A 22,783-nucleotide genomic window follows, 5' to 3' on the forward strand; every position below is an offset into this window, starting at 1 on the left:
CTCAAAAAAAAAAAAAAAAAAAAAACTCCAGTTCTGGCTGTCACCACCTTAACCCAGAAATTACTCTTAGCATCACTAATAGTCAGACAACCTGACATTATGCGTGTCCCAATATGACGCAATGCAGAAATATTCTTGCCAAAAATATTTAACCTTCAGACATGACTTCTGGTTTACAAAAAATGGGATACAGCCTGGCCAACATGGCAAAACCCTGTCCCTACTAAAAATACAAAAATTAGCTGGGTGTGATGGCACACACCTGTAATTCCAGCTATTCAGGAGGCTGAGGCACGAGAATCTCTTGAACCCAGGAGGCGGTGGTTGCAGTGAGCTGAGATTGCACCACTGCACTCCAGCCTGGGTGATGGAGTGAGACTCAGTCTCAAAAAAAAACCACAAAACACAGCAAACAACCAAAAACAAATAAAGAAAAAACCACAGAGGAGACAGAGGAGTTAGGTGAATGATGTCATGAGGACACAATTAGATAAATTCAGAAGGTGAGACATTCTGCAGAACAACCAGTGGGGGCGCTTCAATGAGTCTATGTATGTGATTTTAAGAAGCAGAGGGGGAAGGGGGGCTGTTCTAAGTTATGAGGGACTCTGGAGTTGAAATCGAAACAAAACAGCTTGCAGTCGTTTGTTGGCTCATCAACCAATAGGGATCAGCTGGGAGGAAATGGGGACTTATTTATTTATTTATTTATTTATTTATTTATTTATTTATTTATTTAGAGAGGGAATCTTGCTCTGTCACCCAGGCTGGAGTGCAGTGGCACAATCTTGGCTCACTGCAGCCTCTGCCTCCCAGGTTCAAGTGAGTCTCCTGCCTCAGCCTCCCGAGTAGCTGAGATTACAGGTGCCCGCTATCACGTTTGGCTAATTTTTGTATTTTAGTAGACATGGGGTTTTACCACATTGTTCAGGCTGGTCTCAAACTCCTAACCTCAAATGATCCGCCCACCTCGGCTTCCCAAAGTGCTGGGATTACAGGCGTAAGCCTGGCCAAATGGGGAAAATTGAATATGGACTAGATATGAAAGTGACATTGGAGAGTAGTGTCAGTTTTGTTTTGTGTGATGACAACATTGTGGTTGTATAGAAAAATGTCAATTTCTGCCGGGCGCAGTGGCTCACGCCTGTCATCCCAGCACTTTGGGAAGCCGAGGCGGGTGGATCACGAGGTCACGAGATCGAGACCATCCTGGCTAACACAGTGAAACCCCGTCTCTACTAAAAATACAAAAAAATTAGCCGGGCATGGTGGCGGGCGCCTGTAATCCCAGCTACTCTGGAGGCTGAGACAGGAGAATGGCGTGAACCTGGGAGGCGGAGGTTGCAGTGAGCCGAGATCACGCCACTGCACTCCAGCCTGGGCGACAGAGCAAGACTCCATCTCAAAAAAAATAAAAATAAAAAATAAATAAAGCCACATTCCTGCTGAGACAAGTCCCAGGCCAGGGCTAGAGGATAAACAATTGCGCCACTCTGAACTTTCCCTTTTCTTCCACTACCCCCAGATAGAGAGGCTTCTTCTACTTTGTTGTTGTTGTTTTGGAGACAGTTTCGCTCTTGTCGCCCAGGCTGGAGTGCAGTGGCGCAATCTCAGCTCACTGCAACCCCCACCTCCTGGGTTCAAGCCATTCTCCTGTTTCAGCCTCCTGAGTAGCTGGGACTACAGTCACAGGCCACCACGCCTGGTTAATTTTCGTATTTTTAGTAGAGACGGGGTTTCACCACATTGGTCAGGCTGGTCTCCAACTCCTGACCTCAGGTGATCCACCCACCTTGGCCTCCCAAAGTGCTGGGATTACAGGCATGAGCCACCGTGTCCAGGTTCTACATTTTTGAGTGCCAGAATACAAACTGTAACATACAGTGGCGCTAGGTAGGTAGGCTATGAAGAGCAGCAATGGGCTATGTAACCCAAGCATAGCCAGACCTCACTCTAAGGAGGGGTGACCATGCAGTTTTCACATGCCAGGCTTAAGGGTGACAGTAAGACATCAAAAAGAAAAGCTCTGGCTGGGCGTGGTGGCTCATGCCTATAATCCTAGCACTTTGGGAGGCTGAGGGCAGAGGATTGCTTGAAGCCAAGAGTTTGAAAACAGCCTGGGCAAAAAAGCAAGACACCCTCCCACATCTGTACCAAAAACGAAAAAAAAAGAAAAGGCTGACTTGGCATACTACCTATGAGTTAGCACTGCCACACAAGGCACAGTAATTTAAAAAAAAAAAAATTTTTTTTTTTTTTTTTTTTTTTAATAGAAGTCCTTCAGAGAATGTGGAATGTGGGCTTGGGAGATTTCTGAGTCTGGAAATCAGCTACAGAGCAGAAACAGAAGAAATATTCATTCCATTAGAGAATTAGAGAGGGGTAGAAACGAGTCAGAGATTCAGGATAAGCTAAGAGGTGGGGAGAAGCCAGGACCTGGGAAGAAGCAGGGGGTCAGAAGGACAGGCCTTTCCCGGAGCTAAGAGAGGACTTTAAAGAAAGAAGAGCGTGATCTGGGCCATCTGCTGGACACTTGGATTAAGGCCTAAGAGGGAGCCGCTGGTGTCTGTGAGTCTGAGGCCTCTCAGGCAGTGTCAGAAGATAAGGGAGAGTTAGGGTTAGGTGACAAGCGTAAATGAGGGATCAGTCCACAGCAAGACCAACGCACTCCAAGAAGTTTGCAGCCAAAGGAATGAAGAGATGTTGGTGGCTGGAGGGGCCACGTAGCAGGACAGCAAGGGGGGTTTGAGAGAAAGTTTCCAGAACCCTCTGAAGTCAGAGATGGCTCCCACTGCACGTTGCAGAACATTGACAGAGCTCAGGAAGCTGAAATGAACTGGTGGGCTTCTGAAAAGGTCAAGGGACTGGAGGGGCACAGAGCAGTGGATGGAAGCAAGGGCTTTGGAGACAGTCGGAGCTGGCTCAGAACCCTCCTTGCGCAGCCTTCTTTGTGCCTCTTTCCCTATCTGCTAATTGGGGATATTGATAGTATCTACTTCAAAGGCTGGTCAATAAATAACTGATGGGAGTAGGGGGTGGCCGAGCAAGTGCTAGCTCATCAGAGCCTACACAGGAAGTGGGATAAAGAGGGGATACCTGAGCTTTCCCGGCCCAGGAACGCCTGAGCAAAAATCTCGCCAACCCAGGCCTGCAGCTCCGAATCCTGCTGCACAGATGCGTCACTGGGATAATAGTAGCCCACGATTTCTGAGACAAAGCTGCAGGAAAGAGATGCTGGTACCACTGGAGTAACCACGGGCTTAGGCCTGGCCCGAAAACCGAGGCTCATTGCCGCTCAGGCGGCAGAGAGGCAGATAGCTATGGGGGTTCAGTGGGGACCCCTAGGTGCAGCTGGAATCTGAGTGGCTGGGCTTCCCTTAAGTCCCACTCACTCCTGAGTCATGGGTGCTCCACACCTCCTTCCTGCACAGGGGCCTGGGGGGTGGGCAGGGGAGTGCAGGAAGAATCTGATTCATGCTGCCACCCCACTCCCCACTCAGCACCCAGGAGGAAGGAAGACCTGCCTGCCCGAGGCCCCAGCCCATGCTTAGATGATGCACCAGCCCTGATACTCTGACTCCACTGGACACTCCCTCCTTCCCCTGCATCCACACACCCCCAGCCCCTCTCTGGACAGCAGCTACCTGCCATTTCAGAGGGAATCCCAAACCCAATTCATACCCTCAAGAATTCCCTATGCTAGGGTATGAAAACACCTGGAGTCCCCAGGCACCATGAGCGCAGGGACCACAGTGCCCCAGGCCAGGAGATGGGACGGCTGGTCCCACCCCGAACCTCGCACCTCTCAATAGCCACCCAGATCTTCAGGCCGTCGTCTCGGTAGTGGTAATTGGGGATAGCCAGGACGCCGCGGGCCCGCAGGCTGTCCGGAAGGCAGAAATTGGTGTAGGTGAAGTGGGCCAGGCCGGTGCTCATGAGGTAGATGAGGCCTTGCCTCCCGATGGACGTGACCTGAGGACACAGCACAGCTCGGCTTCCGGGCCGGCCCAATCCCCACCCTAGTGTCCGGGCACGAGATGGGGCTGGGGACTCGGCCCAAGGAGGGCCTTCTTCGGTTCATAAAGCAATCCACGACCCTGGATCAAATACCCACAAGGGCCTGCCTGACGCAGGCTGCGCAGCTTGACGCCCCACTACGTGCGTGTGAGAAGATCCAAAGGTATTTGGTAACTGAAAGAATGAACTGAAAGCCGGGGAGCCTGGCTGGGCTCAGGGTCAGCTGAGGGTGGTGCCGGGGCTCAGGATGAGGCTGCCCTGCCTGTGGACCGATGGCCCAGCGGGGCGGGGGGCAGTCGGCGGGGGGAGGGGGCGGGACCTGTGGGTGGGGCTGCCGGGGAGGAAGGGGGAACAGGGTCTGTGAAGGGGGCCGGTAGGAGACCGGCGGAGTGGGCGGGGCTGGTGGAAGAGGCAGGACTTGTACAGGTGTTCTCACACCCCAGGTGTCCTCACACGGGGCTTGAGTGCAGAACAGGGCTTGGGGGCGGGTAGCGGGGCAAGGCGTCTTCGGGGGCGGAGATCAGTGACCCGGCGGGGAGGCCGCACCTGGTCCACGAGGCCCTCGGGGTTGAGCAGCGTGGCCCTCGCGATGGTGTTCACCTGCAGCGTGTAGCGAGTGTGGGGGAGCAGGAGCTGCGAGCGGAGCGGATCACGTGAGCGAAGGCCGGGGACAAGGCCGCCCGGCCCCTGCCCCGCTGGGCCTCCGCCAGGTGTCGCGGACCTTGTAGATGGGGTGGCAGAGCGGCAGCTGGCGCAGTGTGGCCATGGCGAAGGCCTCGCACAGCAAATGCGTGCACAGAAAGTGCGTATTGTTCTCGTGCACCAGGAACTCAGAGTTGCGCACCCAGGTCTTGGCCAGCAGCCAGTCCCATTCGGAGTCAGTGGGCAGGAAGATGGGGCTGTCAGGCCCGGGGGTCTGGCTGAGCTGCGTCCGAAAGGAACGAGGGATGATGCGGCTTCAGGCTGTCGATTTGCACCTGAGCCCCCACCCCGAGGCGGCGGCGCCGGGCTCACCTGGATGGCCAAGGGCACCAGCGCCCCCTGGGGGCTGAGCCACAGCAGGCACAGTGGGGCGGCCACGTACTGCGGGCGGCCGTTTAGGCAGTGGGTGGGGGCCTCCGCCAGGATCCAGTAGTCCGCTAGGAAGATGTTCCCCCTCTGCAGAAGGCACACAGAGGCTGAGTGTCCCTCCCTACCCGCGCTCCACTTCCCTCCTGTTTCCCTGCCCACTTCCACTCCAGAGAGGAGCTGAGGTCCCCAGCTGAGGTCTCAGAAATTCTTGGTGCCTGAATTAATGACCAATGTGGGGTACCCCGCCCTTCCCAGAATGTCCGGAATGAGGTCCAGCTGAGTCCCTCCTTGTGCAACCGCTGGCCTGCTGGGACAAGCCAGCGTCCTCTCCTCCTCACCTCATACCTAGTCCTTCCCACTCTCAACTCAGATGGAATTCTCTTCTGAGATCTGAGCACTACGTATCCAGCAACAGCTAAATCAACACATGAGAACTGACCAACCATGTCTCTAGCTTTCTGGAGGAGAATGCCTGAGGGCTTGGCTGCCCCAAAAAGACTGGATCAGCCTTTTCTCTGACGACCTCAGAGCTCCTAGTTCTCCGTGATTTTCCCTGATGTATCTGGCGGCCCTACCATTGGCCTGTCCTAAAATAGCCTTCCTCCAGGCCTCAGCACCTCTTCAGGAGGCCTCAAAACACCAGCAAGGCCTCCTCCAAGATGTCCCTGCAACCACCCTGCGCGTTCACACCATTTCACCAGGTCCCATCTCAGGCCTCACCAGGTCCCATCTCAGGCCTCAAAGCCTCCCAACCCCAATCTGACCCTCATCGGTATCTGCTCTGTGTAAAGTGTACAGGACCACCACTGCCCAGAGGATGAGGCCCACAGGTGAAATACAGCCCAGGCCATTTCCATACCCTCCGCATATATCCCTTGTCCATAATGGTGACACACCCACCTCCCACCTATCAGGCCCACTGCCCAGGTCCTTACCCACCTCTAGCTCTGTCTGCAGGCATGTGTCCTGTCCCAGCAAGGGGGCTACCATATCATTGGTGACAGGCAGCTTGCTGGGTAGGCTAGAGATGCAGTGGAGCATGACGGGATTGACACCATTCAGGTACTGGTACCCGAAGAAGTGATCTTCACACCAGTGCTCTGTGACATACTCTGGGGGGCAAGAGAGGGGACCAGTTGGTCTAGAAAGTACCTCCCTAGATCCTGGTCCTGTCAAGTCCTTTCTTTGTCATTGTGGTTTAGGTTTTCTTCCCAAAAACTCTATGAAGTAGGAATCATTATATCTTCAATTTAATACTAGACAGTAAGGGTCAGAGAGATGGAGTGACTTGCACAGCTGAGTGGCAGAGCAGGGATTTGAACCTAAGTCTTTCTGGACCCAAAGCCTGGAGCACTTGGTGGTTGGAGTGGGGGAAGAGAGTCATGTGTCCCTGGTCAGGATCAAGATTCCCTAAATGACTGTGACCCTCTCCCAGGCAAGCAGAGTGTCTCTGTCTCCTGACTCCCCCTGTTTTTGTCCCCTCCTCAGAGAAGGTGCCTTGTTCTCCAGAGGAATCTGGGAGATGCCACCAGTGAAGCCAGGAGCCCCTCCCATTCAAATCCAGCAGTCTCCCTGGGAGGGCTGGGAGAGGGTCCTTTCCCGGGAAGGAGAGGAAGGGGTCTGAGTACCAGATAAGGTGAGGGTAGACATCTCCTGCCTGGCTCTGCTTACTTGTCGTGAAGGTCTTGTGGCACCAGAAGATGTTCTGCATGTCATCCAGCTTCTTCCAGGAGCCCTTGCAATCCAACAGCCCTCGAAGCTTCATTCCCAAGGACCTGATGGGAGAGGAAAAGATGAGGATGAGATCTGGGAGCTAAAGTCTGCTGGGAACCACTGTGTCCCCCTCTGCCTGGAGGAACTAACAGGGTCCATCCCCAGAGTAGAGATGCCTAACAATCCACATGGGAGAAAAAGTCTAGCGCCCAGTGGAAGCTCTGTGGCCTCGGAAGACCCTGGTTCATACGTAACCATCCCTAAGACAGGCCATTGCACTTACATATAAAGTTGGCACACACAGCCCTATGGTGCAGACAAGCCACCCTCACTGGTGTTTTGGCCTGTGTTCTCCAAGCTGTCCTCTTGTCACAGACCTCCACTGGCTCCCCTCTGCTTACAGGACAGAGCCCCAGCTGCCAAGCCTGACTAGCCCATGGAGATCCCCACCAGCCAGCTTCTACCAACCTTTCCAGCATTTTCACCCACCCTGGGCATTAAACAGGGCCAACCAAGACCCACTCTCCAAACGTGATCAGAGACATGCTTTTTACACTGGACAGTAGAAGAGGGGCTGGCATGTGGAGGGATGCGTATTCTTCATTTTGTGGATGTCTGTACTGTTTGAATTTTTATAGTGAGCATTATTTTTTTCTTCTTCTTCTTTTTAAGATGGGGTCTCCCTGTGTTACCAAGGCTGGAGTGCAGTGGCTGTTCATAGACACAATCATAGCTCACTGCAGCTTCAAACTCCTGGACTCAAGCAATCCTCCTGCCTCAACCTCCCAAGTAGCAGAGACTATAGGTGTGCCCTACCATGCCCCGCAACGTTATTTTATAATATGGAGAAACATGCTTGAAATTAAATCAGCTTTCCCCCACTTCCAGGTCTTCATTTAAGCTATGCCTCTGATAGAAAGCCATCTGCTACATCTCTATGATAAAAATCTATCTGTTCTAGGCATGGCTCAGAAGTAAAGTCCTTTATGAAGCATTGCCTGAACACCTCCAAAACACATACCTTGAATCTTTCACACTCATCATTCCCTGCATCGTACTGTAAGCGCAGTGGACATATATCATCCCCATTATACTATGAGCTCCTCAGGACAAGGACTTGGCTGTGTCTGCCCCACCATACCCAGTTCATAATATGCACTCACTAAATGGGCTGAATCAAAGGAAAGGGAATGCAGGCAGGGCGCGGTGGCTCATGCCTGTAATCCCAGCACTTTAGGAGGCCAAGGCAGGTGGATCACCTGAGGTCAGGAGTTCAAGACCAGCCTGGCCAACATGGTGAAACCCTGTCTCTACTAAAAATTAGCCAGGTGTGGTGGCACATCTCTGTAATCCCAGCTACTCGGGAGGCTGAGGTGGGAGAATTGCTTGAACCCAGGAAGTGGAGACCGCAGTAAGCCAAGATTGCTCCACTATACTCCAGCCTGAGCGACAGAGTGAGACTCCATCTCAAAAAAAAAAAAAAAAAAAAAAAAAAAACCACCACCAACAACAAAAGAAATGGAACATGAAACAAGTACACCTGTGGCAATAGGTCAATAACATAGGATGCATAAAGAGGTAATGTGGGCTGGGCGCGGTGGCTCACGCCTAGAATCCCAGCACTTTGGTAGGTGAAGGCAGATGGATCACCTGAGGTCAGGAGTTCGAGAGCAGCCTGACCAACATGAAGAAACCCCATCTCTACTAAAAATACAAAATTAGCCGGTAGTCCCAGCTACTTGAGAGGCTACTTGAGAGGCTTGGGCAGGAGAATTGCTTGAACCTGAGAGGCAGAGGTTGCACCACTGCACTCTAGCCTGGGCAACAAGAGTGAAACTCTGTCTAAAAAAAAAAAAAAAAGTGATGTGCCCTGAAAAGTGTGGGCACCTGGGGAAGGCAGGGTGGCAAGGGGGCAGGAATGATCTGATAGGCCCAAGAATGATGTCCCCTGGGCTCCTAAGCACTCACTCACTCACTGCACAAACATTTGCTGGGGGTCTGCCCAATCAACACCCGGTGGGGGTGGGTGGGAAAACCGCGAGGAGTTCAGTCATGAAAGCAGAGGCTGAGGAGTCTGGGGTCAGGGAGAGGGGAAATGGGGAGCAGAAGGGGGAGACAGGGGCAGGAAGGGGGCAGGGGCCATGTAGAGAGGGAAGACTGTGGGGCAGGGAGAGGGAATGAGTCCAGAGAGGAGGGACTGGGGTAGGGAGAGGGGATACTGGGGATAGGGAGAAGGGGCAGTTTGGGATCAAGGGGAGGGGATGGATGGGCAGAGATGTGAGATGTTCATCAGAGGGGCAATGGCCTCACGCAGGGATGGCATTGAAGAGCAGCGAGATCGTCTTGGTGGCTGAGTATCGAATATTGGGCTCCATGTACATCAGGGATGGGATGTCAATTTTCATGGGGAAGCCAGGCAGGTACCGATTCCCACTGCTGGGGGTTGGGGGTGTAGAAAGACAGAAACCAGTCACTGGGCTCTGCAGCCCAGCCCCTTAATTCCTTCCCTCTTTCCTGCCTTCGGAGTCCCCGGGTCTCCCTTACTCCCAGCTCCTCCCCTGCCCTCTCTGCTCCTGACCTAAAATAACCTCCTTACTCTCCTCCTCTCTGCCAGACCCTTTGGGGCCATCTCCCATCCTGACACTTGAATGAAACTGCATTGTCATAGACACTTACCCCTCCTTCCTGACTATCAGGACCCCATCCTCCCAACAGCCCCTCACTTGACTTTCTTTCCCCCCCTTCCCAAGCTTTAATCTTCACCTGTCACCCTGGTCTACACAAGTTGTCGTCTTTGTCAAGGCAAATTTCTTGTCCGACTCCATCTCCTGAAAGCTGTTGACGTCTACCATGCGGGGGAAGCCAGGGGCATAGATCTTCCAGCTTCCGAGGGAAAGAGGCCAGAGGTGGCAAGTCATGCTCCAGATAAACACAAGTCTTAGCTTTAAAGACACGACTTCAGATTAAAACTTCAGAAACCACCTACTTTCTGGATGGGTGACAAGGAATTGGACATTTCTCCATGAAAGCACTGGGCTTCACATAAAGGTAGCATTTGAGGATGGCATTAATGCCCACACTGGGTTAGCGATGGGTTTGTGTTGAGATTAAAATCATGGCCGATTTATGGGGGAAAGCTGAGAAAGGACTGAGATTGAAGGATACTTCAGGTCACTTCTGATATTGGGATCTGGGTTACATCAAGGACAGTTGAGGGCTGAGTATGGATTCATTGGTGGTGTTGGGACAACTGTTACTATTGGTGTTCTCAGTTCAGACTCAGGGTCACTATGTAAGAGTCCTGATCCAAGTTAAGCACCCAAGGTTGAGAATGAGGTTAGAGTTAGCAACAATCTGATTAAGGTTGAGGTCAGAATAAAGATGGGGAAAGAAGTCAAATTAGGCCACCCTCACCGGTAGCATTCTTGTCGAGCCCGGAGCTCCCGTGTCCTGTGATCCAGGAGGAGGGGAAGGGAGTCCTGGCAAATAGTTCTTGCTGTGGGGAATGAAAATTACTCTTGGCATAAGTCTCTTTTCAAACAACATCTTCTGCACACCTTGCCTGAACCCCCGACCCTTGAACCCAATCCGACAGCCACATCCCTGTAAATCATGTAGCAGTGCCCCTACGTTCTTTGTGTATTCATCAGTAGAAGGGATTCAAGACAGCCTCACCCCCAAATTATAACAACCTTCCTAATTGTTGGCATGTGTATCTCCCCTCCAGACTATAAACTCCTTGAGGGCAGAAGTCTTTTTTTTTTTTTTTTCAGTATTCCCAGCTTCTAGCATGGTGCCTGGCACATGTGTATAAGATGCACTTGGTAAATGACTGATGAACAAATATATTTTGTGTAGCTATGGATGGATGTGCTGTGGTGATGGATGAGAGTTTATAATGAGGTCTGTGGAAAACTTATTATGGACCATGGGGTAATATTCACTTGCCTCACTTTGACCTAGAATATCCCGCCTTCATCCTGAGCCTCCTCCCAACACCAAGAGCAGCCCTACTGTTGCCTCTCCAGATCAGACAGCTCTGGAAATTGAAGATGCTCAAGCCCAGCATCCATGGAATCCAGAAATTCAACAAGGAATCTTAGCAGCACCTCTCAGGGTCTTCATCCACACTGGAAAAGCTAATAGTAGGGGAGGGAACAGGGCCTCTCCAGCTAAAATCTTTAAGCAGCCAGGGCTTCTCCACCTGTTAAAATCTAATGACTCAATGTGCGGATTAGTTCCTCTCTGGGGTCCGGAGGAACTCACTCTGGAGAAGTGAAGAGCGAGGCTGTGGAAAACAAAGTGCTTCCTATGTGTATGAGAGAAGGGTGCACGCCTATATGAGTGGGTGTGTCTATGTGAGTCTCCACAAGAGTCAACACCGTCTGGAAAACCGTCGCATTTCGGGGCTTGAGAGGTTCCCTTTTTTCAGAAGACATGTACTTGGGAGCCCAGAGTTTCTGACCTCAGTCTTGTTCCCTACACTCTGCAGCTCTGTGAGACCCCACTCCTAATCCCAAAAGACACCTGCAGTACAGTGTAGTCCTCGTCCCTGGCCCACCTGTTCCTGGCCTCAGCTCCACGGTGCAGTAGCCTTCAATCCACTGATAGCAGGGGAAGTGGGATACAGTACCATCCGGTTGGGTGACACAGATGCGGCTGCAGTACCAAGAGTCCTTGCGGAAGAAAGCGTAGCGCTCCTTGTGTACACGCAGCAGCAAGAGCTCACCCAGCTCCGCTGAGCAGCGCACCTTGTACTTCTGCACCTGAGGGGACCAAGACAGCAAGCAGGTGAGAGGCAGGGAACTGCCAAGGCGGTCCTTGCGCCTTGCAAGATGCATCTCCTCCTAAGCCTGTTCGGGCATACAAACCTGAGCTGCTGCTAGCCCACACCGGGCTTTTGTATGAATTAGAAAAAGGATCCCCGGGCCGGGCGCTGTGGCTCATGCCTGTAATCCCAGCACTTTAGGAGGCCGAGGCAGGTGGATCACCTGAGGTCAGGAGTTCGAGACCAGCCTGCCGGATGAAACCCCATCTGTACTAATAATACAAAAAATTAGTAGGGCTTGGTGGCAGGCGCCTGTAATCCCAGCTACTCGGGAGGCTGAGGCAGGAGAATCGCTTAAACCCGGAAGGCGGAGGTTGCAGAGAGCTGAGATCCCGCCACTGCACTCCAGCCTGGGCAGCAAAAGCAAAACTCCACCTCGAAAAGAAAAGAAAAGAAAAAAGTGCCCGAGCACAGTGGGCACTGCATTTCACTAGCTTCCTAGGCCGGCTGGGAACCCTTGTGGAGGACACCTGGGGCTGGCAGAGGCAGGCAGATCCCCTCCAGATAAGAGGAAACCCAGGCTCAGAGAGGGGAAACGACTTGCCTAAAGCCCACTGTCAATTAGGGGAGGAGTTTAGGAGCCAGGGGAAGTCCCTCGATTCCCTGTCCAACGCTCCTTCCTCTCCACAGTCCTGCCTGGATGGAGTTGGTCATCTCCAGAAAAGACAGAGACCTCAGTAGGGAAGGTGAGGAGGTCAGGGCCGGTATCCTGACTTCAGCAGGATCTCAAGAGTCCAGGAGGAATGCTCCTCCCGCCTGCGGCCCCTGCCCCTCAGAGGTGGCGCTTCCCTGTCTCCTTTGTACTCACCGATCCAGGGGCGAAGTCCCTGCCCATTCGATCTAGCCGCTTCTTGGGGCTTTCACCACACGTGCCCACCAGTGTGACAGAGATGTTGTCCAGTGTGCCGGCCCTCAGGTAGGGACCAGTGGTCACACACAGGCGGTACACTGCCATGATGGGAAGGAGGAAGGGATGCTCCCGGCAACGCTGGCCGCAGCAGCAGCCGGCCTGGAGGAGGAGAGCGGCAGGCCGGACAGGGCTGGGTTTCTGGGCTAGGGGCTGCGGGGCAGGGTAGGGCTGAGGAAGGGCCCAGCTCTGTCTGGGATGTTCCTGGGCTCTCTCTCTCCGAAGTTCCCTGCTGGCAGCTCGGGCTCCCTCTCCCCGCCCACAGTCTTGCACTCTAATACTTGTTTGCTTGCCTCTGACACAGCCGGTCCCTCTGGCTGACTCACCCAGATGGGTATCAGGAGCCTGGGTTCCACTGGGGAGGGAGGAACCAGATGCTGAGACGGAGACAAGGAGGAGGTGACGCCTGTATAATTGGGACACTGCCCTCTGCCTGGTTAGCGGCCCGGACTGATGCCCTGGAGTGCTTGTCCGCCCAGTCCCCAATGTCCCCCAAGATCTGTTCCTCCCCATTCCCAGGCGGAGATGAGCACAGGGCACCTGCATTCCTACGTGTGAATCATCCGTGTGAATCACTAAACAGTGGAGAGCTGCACGTGGTCATAAATCGCATGTGACTGCAGCCACACGCAGGTGAGTCGCACACGCATTCCAGCACACGTCAAATGGTCAGGAACAGCTCCCCTGTCACCCCATACACCTATCCCCACACGCCTGGCCCTCTTTGTCCCCAGCCTTTGGCACGCCCGACCTCATTCTCTGCTCTGGAGTAGGGCCGGTCAGGAAAGCGAAATACAGCGCCGGCAAACAGCGTCTGAAGGCCCCGGGTGGCATTCTTTCCGCTCCAGGACCGCCCTGCGCCTGCAGGACCGGGAGCCCGGGTGTCCGGGATCTGGGCCACGTGGGACTGGGGAGGAACCTCTCGGAGGGAGAAGTCCATAGCCCGCAGCGGCCCCGCGCGGCCAGTTCCGGCGCCGCATCGTTCAAGCCTCCACTTCCAGTCCCTGCGTCCCAGCCTCGGCTGGGGCTCTAAGAACGGGAGGCAGAGAAAGCTCAATCAGCAGCAGGTGGGCTTCACCTGCCGCCTCTGAATCTGTGCCAAAATATTCTGCACAGATACACACAATCCTTTTATGGTTCTACAAACCTGGATTTTCCTATGGAAAACTCTCTTATAAAGAAAAAGTAAACGCTATGCTAAGAGCCCGGATAGCTCAGTCGGTAGAGCATCAGACTTTTAATCTGAGGGTCCAGGGTTCAAGTCCCTGTTCGGGCGAATTGTTTTACCTTTTAGGTACCGCTCTTCGCTTAAAATAGTAACAAAAATAGTTACTAGCTTTTAAAACTAACTGGAACAGGAACTTGGTTTCCACAAAATACAGGAAATGACGGTGGAAGGTAATAAACATACTTTAAAAACGACATACGCGAGCTGTATTATCGAATTTAAATTTTCTGGTAGTCACATTACAAAGAATAAAAAGAAGCAAGCGAAATTAATTTGACGGATCTATTTTACTTACCCTAATATACCAAAATCTTATGTTAACACATAATCAACATTTTAAAATTATTAATGAAATTTTAAGTCTTTTTGTTTGTACAAAGCCTTCAAAAGAAGATATTTAGAAGCTGGCAACGCATCTGAATTCATATATTTCAAGTGCTCGATAACGGTGTCTACCATATCCAACAGCAGATTTTGTTTTATTTTCGTTTTCTTTCAGTGACGCGTATGGAAGACACGCAAAATAGAATATCCAGTAATGCACATACTGTTGAAAACGAGTAAGAGGGTGGTTCCATGGTGTAATGGTTAGCACTCTGGACTCTGAATCCAGCGATCCGAGTTCAAATCTCGGTGGAACCTTACTTTTTTTTTTTTCCCTTTGATACCAGCATGTTGCATACTATTAATTGTTTTTCCCACAGGAGATACTCCTATGACCCAAGAGAATCCGACCCAAAAAAAAAAAAAAAAAAGAAACTAAGACACTACCAATTATTTGTGCTTTTCCTAGCAGGTGATTGGGTCCTATAACACAGTGTTAGGAGAACATACAATAAATTAAATATCTTGGAAGCTGAGCTAACATTTGAAAATATGTTAAAATAGAGATGTTATGAAGAAAGGAAATGTTGCTTCAGCAGCTACTATCAGGTCTTAGCTTGGGGGTTGAATGCAGGAGTATGATCTGTCTGGAAGACCAAACACGGAAGATGGTGGTGAAACTATTAACAGGGGAATTAATAAAATTACTTTCTGCATGTAAATAGGTAGAACCTAACGGAATTATATCAGGTGCTTGATTCACCAGAAAAACTCCGGTCTGGCAGCGGTGGGATTCGAACCCACGCCTCCGAAGAGACTGGAGCCTAAATCCAGCGCCTTAGACCGCTCGGCCACGCTACCTGGGTGAAAGCGCAGGATCCCCGTTGTCCTCCTAAGAGACTAGAAACAAGGAATGGGGCACAAAACTAAGAGTGCCAAACTGATCCATCTGCTTTTCCACATCTTTCAGACTGGAAATGGGGAATCATCGAGACTCTGGACCGCATAGCAGCATATGGCATAACAAATAAGCGAGAAGAGACAGAAACACACAGAAATTTACAACAAAACTAATTTATTCGGGTGGGACTACATCTGGGAGTGGGGAGCGCCTGAGCCGGAAGCAGCCCCCAAGCGGACAGCCGGAGCTCTGCACTCGCTCGCTCACCCATTTTCCGTTGTTCTCCCTCCCTGTTTTTTCGACCTATGTTCACCCTCGCTCTCACCTGGCTAACATGCTTTGCGCCCGCTCCCCCTACCTGGCTTGGCCTCTGCGATCCAAACCGCGCGCTCCTGGCCTGTCCGCCCCCCACTCCCCCAACCCTGCCCCTTTCCCACTCTAGTACCGGTAAGCTAGATGATGCCGCCGCCCGCCAGGTGGCTCTGTGGCGCAATGGATAGCGCATTGGACTTCTAGTGACGAATTAGAGCAATTCAAAGGTTGTGGGTTCGAATCCCACCAGAGTCGATTTTATTTCAAATTTTCCTTTCATCCGTTTTTTTCTCCCCCTACCCTATCTCTCTCTTTTTCCACCTGGTTTCTATTTCGATCTCAGTTCCCGCTCTGCTCTCTTCTTTACTTACCTGTCTGCCCCGGGGCTTGGGCCATGGAGAGCAGGACTGAGGGTGGGAGACAGAAGGGAAGGGAAAGTGGGCGTGGACGTCGAGATAAAGGCAGGCCCCTGGCTCGGGGACACATGGGGATTTAATAACCACTTTATTCCATGCACTAGGGACTCGGGAAGGGACTGGGACTGGGCTGGGGGGCAGAGAGAGTACAATCCTAGACGCAAGGAAGAAGCTGGGGCAGGGAAAAGGGACAGGAACCAGGGAAATATATATTTATATAGATACTCTAATATAGACCACATCTCACCCGCGCGCTGAGCAAGCGCGCCCCGCCGCTCTTCCCAACACCTGCTCGCCCGGACGCCCGGGTCCCTCTGCTGCCCTCGGGCTGGAGTCTCTACCCCACCCCTAGACCCCGCCCCCACCACCCCCCAAGGCTCAGGGCCAAGGTCTCCAGAAAGCGGGCGGCGGGGGCGGCGGGGCCTTGGGCGCCCCGTCTTGTCTTTGAGGCGGCGGCGGCGGCGGCAGCAGTCCGGTGAGCGGCGCCGGCGCGCCAGAATCCCCGGCGCGCGGGGAGCAGAGGGATGGGGACCATGCGCAGCGCGGGCTAGGGGGGGCCTGGTGCACTGGGGGGCGCTGGTGCAGCGCGGGGCCAAGGGCCGGTGCGGCGGGGTCCAGGGATGGGCGCGGCGCTGGAGGCCTCGGCTCTACCGGCTTGGGCCGGGGCGGTTTGGGGCGCAGGTAGCCGTGCAGCGCGGAGAAGAGCTGGGCGCGGGCGGCCGGGCTGGCGTCGTGCGCGAAGGCCGCCAAGCGAAGCAGGCACTCGCGGAAACCGGACAAGTAGCAGCTGGCGAGCGCCTCGGCGTCCTGGACTGGGGACCGGGGAACCCCTGGAGCCGCGGCGGCGGGTGCGGCCGGCGGGAGCACAGGTGGGCAGGGCAGGGGCCCAGCAGGGGTGAGGGAAGGGGTGGGGCGCAGAGATACCAAGGCCGGACAGGCGCACAGAGACAGGAAGCCAGATGGACGGAGAGAGGGAGAAAATGAGGGAGACACAGAGACAGACACGCGCGGGTGTTATTAACCTCGCCTCGGAGCAGAACCGGCCACTCCCCAAGCCCACCAACCACCGCAGGGCCCGCCCGCTCTGCCCCGGCCCGAGCCTCCTGGCGTCCCCTCTCCCTCCCTCCGCTGCCCCACCCCCGCGCTGTACCCGGGGGCTCCACCCGGCTTCGCTCCCTCAAGTAGCCCACGGCGAACTCCAGTATCTCCGCTTTCTCCAGCTTCGGGTTCCGGAGGTTCTACAGACGGGAGGGGAGGGCGCAGAGACAGAAAGGGGTGGGGAGAAAGGGGGAAAGTGGCAGGGGGAAGAAGGGAGGGGCGGATGCGGGAGCTGGGGGTACCCCCGATCGCATTTGCGCACTGCCCACAGAACGCGCGACCAAATGCGGAGTGGAGATGACCAAGGGAGGTCTGGCCCACCCTGAGACGAAACTGTCCAATCCGAGGGGATGGAACCAATGCCCAACGCTTGAGGAGGAGATTTGAAACCGCAACCCAGGGAATGAAATTAACCACCCGACAGAACAGAAGCTGGCTGATCAGAAGCTGGCTATGGGGAAGGGGGAAGCGGACAGTTAAGAGACCCAAAGGGTGAAACGGACCGAACCCGGGAGCGAAATTTACAGAACCAGGCGTGAAACTTACAGACCCGAGGGGTGGCGAAGAAGATCGCGTTCTGAGAGCGAGTGGGGGTCTGGGATGGAATTCCAAAGGCGGGACTCGAGTGAGGATGCCTTGGAGCCAGGGTTGCCAACCAAGCATGTGTCCCCACCCCAGTGGGAAGCCCTGGGACGCGGAAACGGGAAGCTTGGGGACCCGGGGCTAGCGGAGGGACTGACCTGGTCCCGGGTCCGCTCCAGCAGAAGCAGCCTCAGCTCTTCCAGGCTGCGGTTGATGCGGTCCCGGCGCCGCTTCTCCACAAGCGGCTTCAGCATCTGCGACCAGCGGGAAAAGGAGAGCGGGCCGACCGGACCGAGACTCAGCGCGGCCGCGCCGGCGTCGGATCCCGCCGCTGGGAGAGCCCGGCTTCCACCCCGGCCCCAAGACCCCAGATTGCCTAGGGTCGGCCCCATTCGATCCCTCTCCGCTCCCCCTCCCAATGCCCCTAGATCAGTTTCTGTAGCTCGCCTCCCCGGATCTTCGCATTCTCCTCTCTCAGTCTCGTCCTCCCTCCTCCCCTCTCTGTGTCTCTCCTCCTCTTTTCTCTCTACGTCTCCGTCTCGTGCAGTTTCTCTCTGTCTCAGTGGAGAACTTTGGGAACCCTCTGCGCGCAGGCACGTGCGCCGCACCGTGCCGGGCTCAGAGCTGGCGGCCCTGAGTATAGAAAGGGAGACACCTAGCGCGACCGCGCCGCCTCTTCTCCCTCAAAACCCTCCAGGCCGTCACCTTCTCCACTGGTTCTCCTAAAATCTTCCACCAGTGTGAGGCCTCTGGAACCAACGCCCCGGGGCCTTCTCTACAAGACCGCCTTGGGCCAGCCCCGCCCGCCTCACAGCCAGCGTAGAGCAAGTGACTATCCTCTTCTCTTTTCGTTCCCACCCTCCTCCCTTGGCTCTGCCCTCTACTTGCTTATTTTACTCCAACACCGGCCCCCTCCCCAGGCCACAAGGTGCCGACCCCCATTACCGAGGCCCCTAGTCCTATGTTTCCGCCGCCCACTCAGGTCTGGCTCTGACCCCAGTCCCCTTCTTCATATTTTGCAGCTTCCTCTCCAGCTCCTGGCTCCTGGAGTCCTGGAGCACGGCTCCCCTTCCACCCCTGCGTCCCCAGTCTCTCTCCAGACCGACGGCGTCAGGGGCCCAGTCCCCTGGCCAAACCAGGGACCTCTGCTCCCTCCCCTCCCGCCTCTCACCTTGGGGCCGTCCCTATTCTCAGCTCGATCCCGGGCGACCATTGCTCCTCCGGACCCTGGTGTGGACCGGGTCCTTGCTCGCCTGGAGCCTTATATTCCGCGGCCCCAGGGTAGGAGGGATAGGACCCGACCCCGCCCCCTTCGGCACCCGGATTCTGCCCCTCTAGGACCCGGCACGAGGCTCCCGGAAAGAGGAGGAGTGAAGGAGGGAGGGGAAGTAGAGAAACTGGCCTGGGAGTGTGGGAAGTGAGGGGTGAATGGGGGCACTGGCTGGTTTACGGACCATAAGGCTGTATAAGGAGGCGGAACCCAGCTGAAGGGAGGAGGTTATTAGGGGCAGAGCTCGCTTGGGGATGAAATTCAGAGTTCCTCCAGAATTGCAGCTTTCTCGGAGACTTACTGTACCCTCACTACCCTGAAATAGAAGTTAGCACCTCTCAGCCCCCAGGTTGAATTTTATACATCATCCCCGAAGTTCGCTTCCTAGTCGAGACAGGAAGCAACCCGAGTGTGCTGGGTGAATCCGTCCGACTCAACCGAAGCTCTGCCAGGAGGTTGGAGAGGCGCTGTGTTCTGTCTAAGCCAGTTACATTCAAGTCCCCGAACATCTGCGCGCCCACTGTGCGGACAGGGCACTGGTCTAGTCTCGGGCGAGTCATAGTGAGATACGCAGGAGAGACCCAGCTTATCCCTGCAGTAGCTAATGGAAAAGACCACGTGACACCAAGTAGCTGTTACAGAAGCCCAGTGAAATAGGTGCTTCGGGAAAAGGTCTCCTTGAGAATGGCTGGACTGAGGAGGAACCTCAAGGCAGAGGGAGCAAGTCTTTGAAACATAGGTAGGAGTGGAGAGGTCTTTCCACTTACAGCACAAGTATTTGATTCAAAACTAGTCATAGGAGATTCAGGAGTGTGACTGATGGGACACCTCACGCAAGTGTGCCCGCATTGCTTACTTCTGGAGGCCCCTGGTGACTGTAGGGTAGCAGGGAGCAGGCAGTTTTACTAAGGGGAAAGCAAGGGATACAGAAAAGGGATCAACACGCACCTCAAACCAAGGACATGACCCTCCGCAGAACGATGCCTGACCACTCGGGGGCTTCAGGACAAAGTGTCTGAGAAGATAAATCAGAAACTGAACGGGACAGCCAGGTTGCCAGGGATAAAGACACGGAAAGACAGGGTTGCAGACCGAGACGGAAGATGGCTGTGAAGTCAGAGACCAGTGGGGATTTCTCCAAGCCCTCCCAACGGCCCTCCGCACCTTGGTTTTGTCACGGAGCCTTTCTTGCTGTAGCCAGAGCCTAGAGAGGCACAGACCTTGAGGAGGGAGCTCCCATTTGGGATCAGGGCCCCCAGCACATTCCCCCTCTCCGTCCCTCAGCCAAATGGGAACGCAAATGTGTGGCCCCAACAGCCCCCGCTGCCCCCCTCCTTGGGAACCTGGGCTCGGGCTGAATTTTTCTCACCTGCACGCGAGGCTGGGGGCCCCAGGCTGTTCGCACCCGGGTGTGGGGCCGCCCCTGGCCATATGGGGCGGCTTTATGGCCCGGTGGCCGGATCCGGACGAGAGGAAGGATGACCTGGCGCTCCACCCACGTCAACTATTCAGGACCAGGTCCTTGGCCTACACAGTTGCCTGTCCCGGTCCTTCTCAACCTCTTAGGACCTCAGATAGTCTTCTGGCACACATTACTAACCGCGCATTGGTGGTTCAGTGGTAGAATTCTCGCCTGCCACGCGGGAGGCCCGGGTTCGATTCCCGGCCAATGCAAAAGCATTATTTTCTCCTCCCCAAAGAGAGGATAATACATTTGGTAGCATCTAAAAAGCATCTTCACTTAAATATTTCTGCCAAATATAAATCTTAGTCTTTTGACTATAGCAGAGTTTGCAGCTGTAGGCCAACACCCTGATTCCACACGCCCTCACTCTCCCCTCCTCCCAGCCTGGGGGTCCTGCATCCTCCACACCCCTCCCTCCGCCCCCGGCCCGCACCTCCACAGGCGTGACCCTGAGAAAGGACACAGTGCTCGGATCCCTGCCCCAGGGGTCCTCTCGGCCCCCCGCGGGGGAGGGGCCAGGTCTTCCCGCCCCCCACTCTAAATCCCTTGTTCTTTCCACCTCTCTTCCTCTGTTATTTTCCGTTCTCTCTGAAGCACGCTTCCTTGTCTTAAGTCTATGGGTCTGTGCCTTTTTTGTCTAGCCTCCTTTCTGGGTCTCTGAGTGCCCTTAGCTTCTCCATCTCTGTATCTCTCACGTTCTTTCCAGATCTTCAGCGACTTCTACCCTGGGTCTCTCTGGGTGTCGGTGGTCTAGTTCCTCCGCATCTCTGATTCCGCGTCTCTCCGGTCTCTTGGCGTCTGCATCTCCGCCTCTGGCTCTCTGGGGTCTCTGGTATCTCGTCGTCTCTCCGAGTCTCTGTCGCCTCCCGGGACTCTGCGCTCCCACGCTCCTGCCATCCCCTGGGAAGCTCGCTAACACCTCCGGGTTCCTGCCACCTCCCCTCCCCGCCCCTTCCCGGCCGCTTTGATCCCGCACGCGTCCGGCCCGAGGGCGGGCGGGCAGGCGCACCGCCACCTGCGGCGAGCACTTGTGAGCGGGGCGGGGCGTAGCGGCGGGGCGGGGCGGCGGGGCGAGGCGGCGGGGCTCCCCACGGTCCGCTCCCTTCCGGCGCGCTACGCCTCCCTCCGCTCGTCTCCTTCTCCTGGCTCTGTCCGCGGTAGCTGCCGGGACCTGTGGGCTCAGGGCTTAGGTTCGCTGAATGAATCTTTGTCTCGGTCTTAGTCTATCTGGGTCTCTCTCTCTGGAACTCACCCTGGAACTGTGTCTCCCGTTTCCTTCAGCCTGTTTTATTTGCGCCAGGGTCTGGGTCTCTGTCTCGTCCTCGGATTGTATCTGTGACTGCCAATGCTCTCTTCTTAGCTCTAAGTAATAACCGTGGCCTCCAGAAGGAAACTATTGTTTAAAAAAAACAAAAAACAAAAACAACAACAACAAAAATTTGGACCGGACGCTGTGGCTCACGCCTGTAATCCCAGCACTTTGGGAGGCTGAAGTGGGAGGATCGCTTGAGCCCAGGAGTTCGAGACCAGCCTGGCCAACATGGCAAAACCCCGTCTCTACTAAAAATACAAAAATTAGCCGGGAGTGATGACGTGTGCCTGTAATCCCAGCTACTCCGGAGGCTGAGGCAGGAGAATCGCTTGAACCCGGGAGGCGGAGGTTGCAGTGAGCCGTAATCGCATCACTGCACTCCAGCCTGGGCGACAAACCCAGACTCTGTCTCGGTGAAAAAAAAAAAGAAAGAAAGAAAAAAGAAAAAAAAATTAGCCAGGGGTGATGGTGCGCGTCTGAGAGGGGAGGTTGCAGTGAGCCAAGATTGCACCACTGCTCTCCAGCCTGGGCAAGATGAGAGGGAGAGAGAGAGAGAGAGAGAGAGGGAGAGAAAATTAAAAGATCGCTTTTGTTGCTATTTGGAGAATGAAGGCAGAGGGCTCATTTGGGGGCTGGAGCAGTCTTCTAGGCAATGCCTTGAGGTGGTGATGAGGAGAGAAAACATGAAGGGGTTAACTCCTAGATCTTTGTCTTAGGTACAGTCATGCATTGCTTAACGTGTGGATATATTCAAAGAAATGCGTTGCTAGGCAATTTCATTATTCAAATATCACAGAGTGTAGTGATGCAAACCTACATGGTAGAGCCTTCTACACACCTAGGCTACACTGTACAGCTTATTGTGCTCCTAAGCTACCTGTACAGCTACAGCATGGTACTGTACTGAATACTGCAGGCAACTGTACACAAGGGTAAGTATTTGTGTACCTCAAAGGTAACGCATGGCACTACAATGTTATCATAACTATGTGATCTTTAGGTGATACGAATTTTTCTTTCTTTCTTCTTTTTTTTTTTTTTTTTTTCTTTTTGAGTCGGGGTCTCACTCTGTTGTCCAGGCTGGAGTGCAGTGGGGCAGTCCCGGCTCACTGCTACCTCCGCCTCCGGGATTCAAGCGATTATCTTGCCTCAGGCTCCCGAGTAGCTGGGATTACAGGCCCGTGCCACCACACCCGGCTAATTTTTGTATTTTTAGTAGAGATGGGGTTTCACCATGTTGGTCAGGCTGGTCTCAATCTCCTGACCTCGTGATCCACCAGCCTCGGCCTCCCAAAGTGCTGGAATTACAGGCGTGAGCCACCACGCCCGGCGATAAGGA

At 54.3% G+C, this 22,783-nt stretch overlaps 2 protein-coding genes and 5 non-coding genes across 11 annotated transcripts in view; 4 read left to right on the forward strand and 3 right to left on the reverse strand.

Annotated features, from left to right (window-relative positions):
• ALOXE3 (arachidonate lipoxygenase 3) overlaps nucleotides 1–13,500 on the reverse strand; it is a 26,197-nt gene extending 12,697 nt beyond the window's left edge. Inside the window, exons 1-13 of one of the 4 annotated variants that reach the window (XM_023193256.1) lie at nucleotides 13,288–13,500; nucleotides 12,438–12,891; nucleotides 11,363–11,567; nucleotides 10,216–10,297; nucleotides 9,565–9,684; nucleotides 9,112–9,237; nucleotides 6,760–6,863; nucleotides 6,028–6,200; nucleotides 5,032–5,175; nucleotides 4,739–4,942; nucleotides 4,564–4,650; nucleotides 3,803–3,972; nucleotides 3,097–3,218 (exon numbers count right to left, since the gene is read on the reverse strand). In XM_023193256.1, coding sequence (XP_023049024.1) covers nucleotides 3,097–3,218; nucleotides 3,803–3,972; nucleotides 4,564–4,650; nucleotides 4,739–4,942; nucleotides 5,032–5,175; nucleotides 6,028–6,200; nucleotides 6,760–6,863; nucleotides 9,112–9,237; nucleotides 9,565–9,684; nucleotides 10,216–10,297; nucleotides 11,363–11,567; nucleotides 12,438–12,891; nucleotides 13,288–13,370 — 2,074 coding nt within the window. In that variant the 5' untranslated portion in view covers nucleotides 13,371–13,500. The other 3 variants (XM_023193257.1, XM_023193258.1, XM_031934361.1) reach the window with 3 other exon arrangements.
• Nucleotides 13,501–13,739: 239 nt separating this feature from the next.
• Nucleotides 13,740–13,812, forward strand: TRNAK-UUU. Its single transcript has one exon. It is a non-coding gene; the product is annotated as a tRNA-Lys (tRNA).
• Nucleotides 13,813–14,334: 522 nt separating this feature from the next.
• Nucleotides 14,335–14,406, forward strand: TRNAQ-CUG. The gene has a single exon. It is a non-coding gene; the product is annotated as a tRNA-Gln (tRNA).
• A 461-nt stretch (nucleotides 14,407–14,867) lies between these two features.
• On the reverse strand, nucleotides 14,868–14,949 carry TRNAL-UAG. The gene has a single exon. It is a non-coding gene; the product is annotated as a tRNA-Leu (tRNA).
• Nucleotides 14,950–15,146: 197 nt separating this feature from the next.
• Nucleotides 15,147–18,627, reverse strand: HES7 (hes family bHLH transcription factor 7). Of its 2 annotated transcripts, none has more exons than XM_023193210.2 (4): nucleotides 18,569–18,627; nucleotides 17,556–17,651; nucleotides 16,868–16,955; nucleotides 15,147–16,547 (listed from the first exon to the last, which is right to left on the reverse strand). In XM_023193210.2, the coding sequence occupies exons 1-4, from the start codon at nucleotides 18,608–18,610 to the stop codon at nucleotides 16,096–16,098; spliced, it is 678 nt and encodes a 225-aa protein (XP_023048978.1). In that variant the 5' UTR covers nucleotides 18,611–18,627; the 3' UTR covers nucleotides 15,147–16,095. The 2 variants fall into 2 exon arrangements, with proteins under 2 accessions (XP_023048978.1, XP_023048979.1); XM_023193211.1 differs by having other exon boundaries at nucleotides 16,096–16,568; nucleotides 16,874–16,955; nucleotides 18,569–18,610.
• TRNAR-UCU lies at nucleotides 15,468–15,556 on the forward strand. The gene is given in 2 exon segments: nucleotides 15,468–15,504; nucleotides 15,521–15,556. It is a non-coding gene; the product is annotated as a tRNA-Arg (tRNA).
• Nucleotides 18,628–20,270: 1,643 nt separating the features above from the next.
• TRNAG-GCC lies at nucleotides 20,271–20,341 on the forward strand. Its single transcript has one exon. It is a non-coding gene; the product is annotated as a tRNA-Gly (tRNA).
• The last annotated feature ends 2,442 nt before the right edge of the window (nucleotides 20,342–22,783 follow it).

The sequence above is a fragment of the Piliocolobus tephrosceles genome, chromosome 16 (assembly GCF_002776525.5).
Source record: "Piliocolobus tephrosceles isolate RC106 chromosome 16, ASM277652v3, whole genome shotgun sequence".
NCBI lineage: Eukaryota > Metazoa > Chordata > Mammalia > Primates > Cercopithecidae > Piliocolobus > Piliocolobus tephrosceles.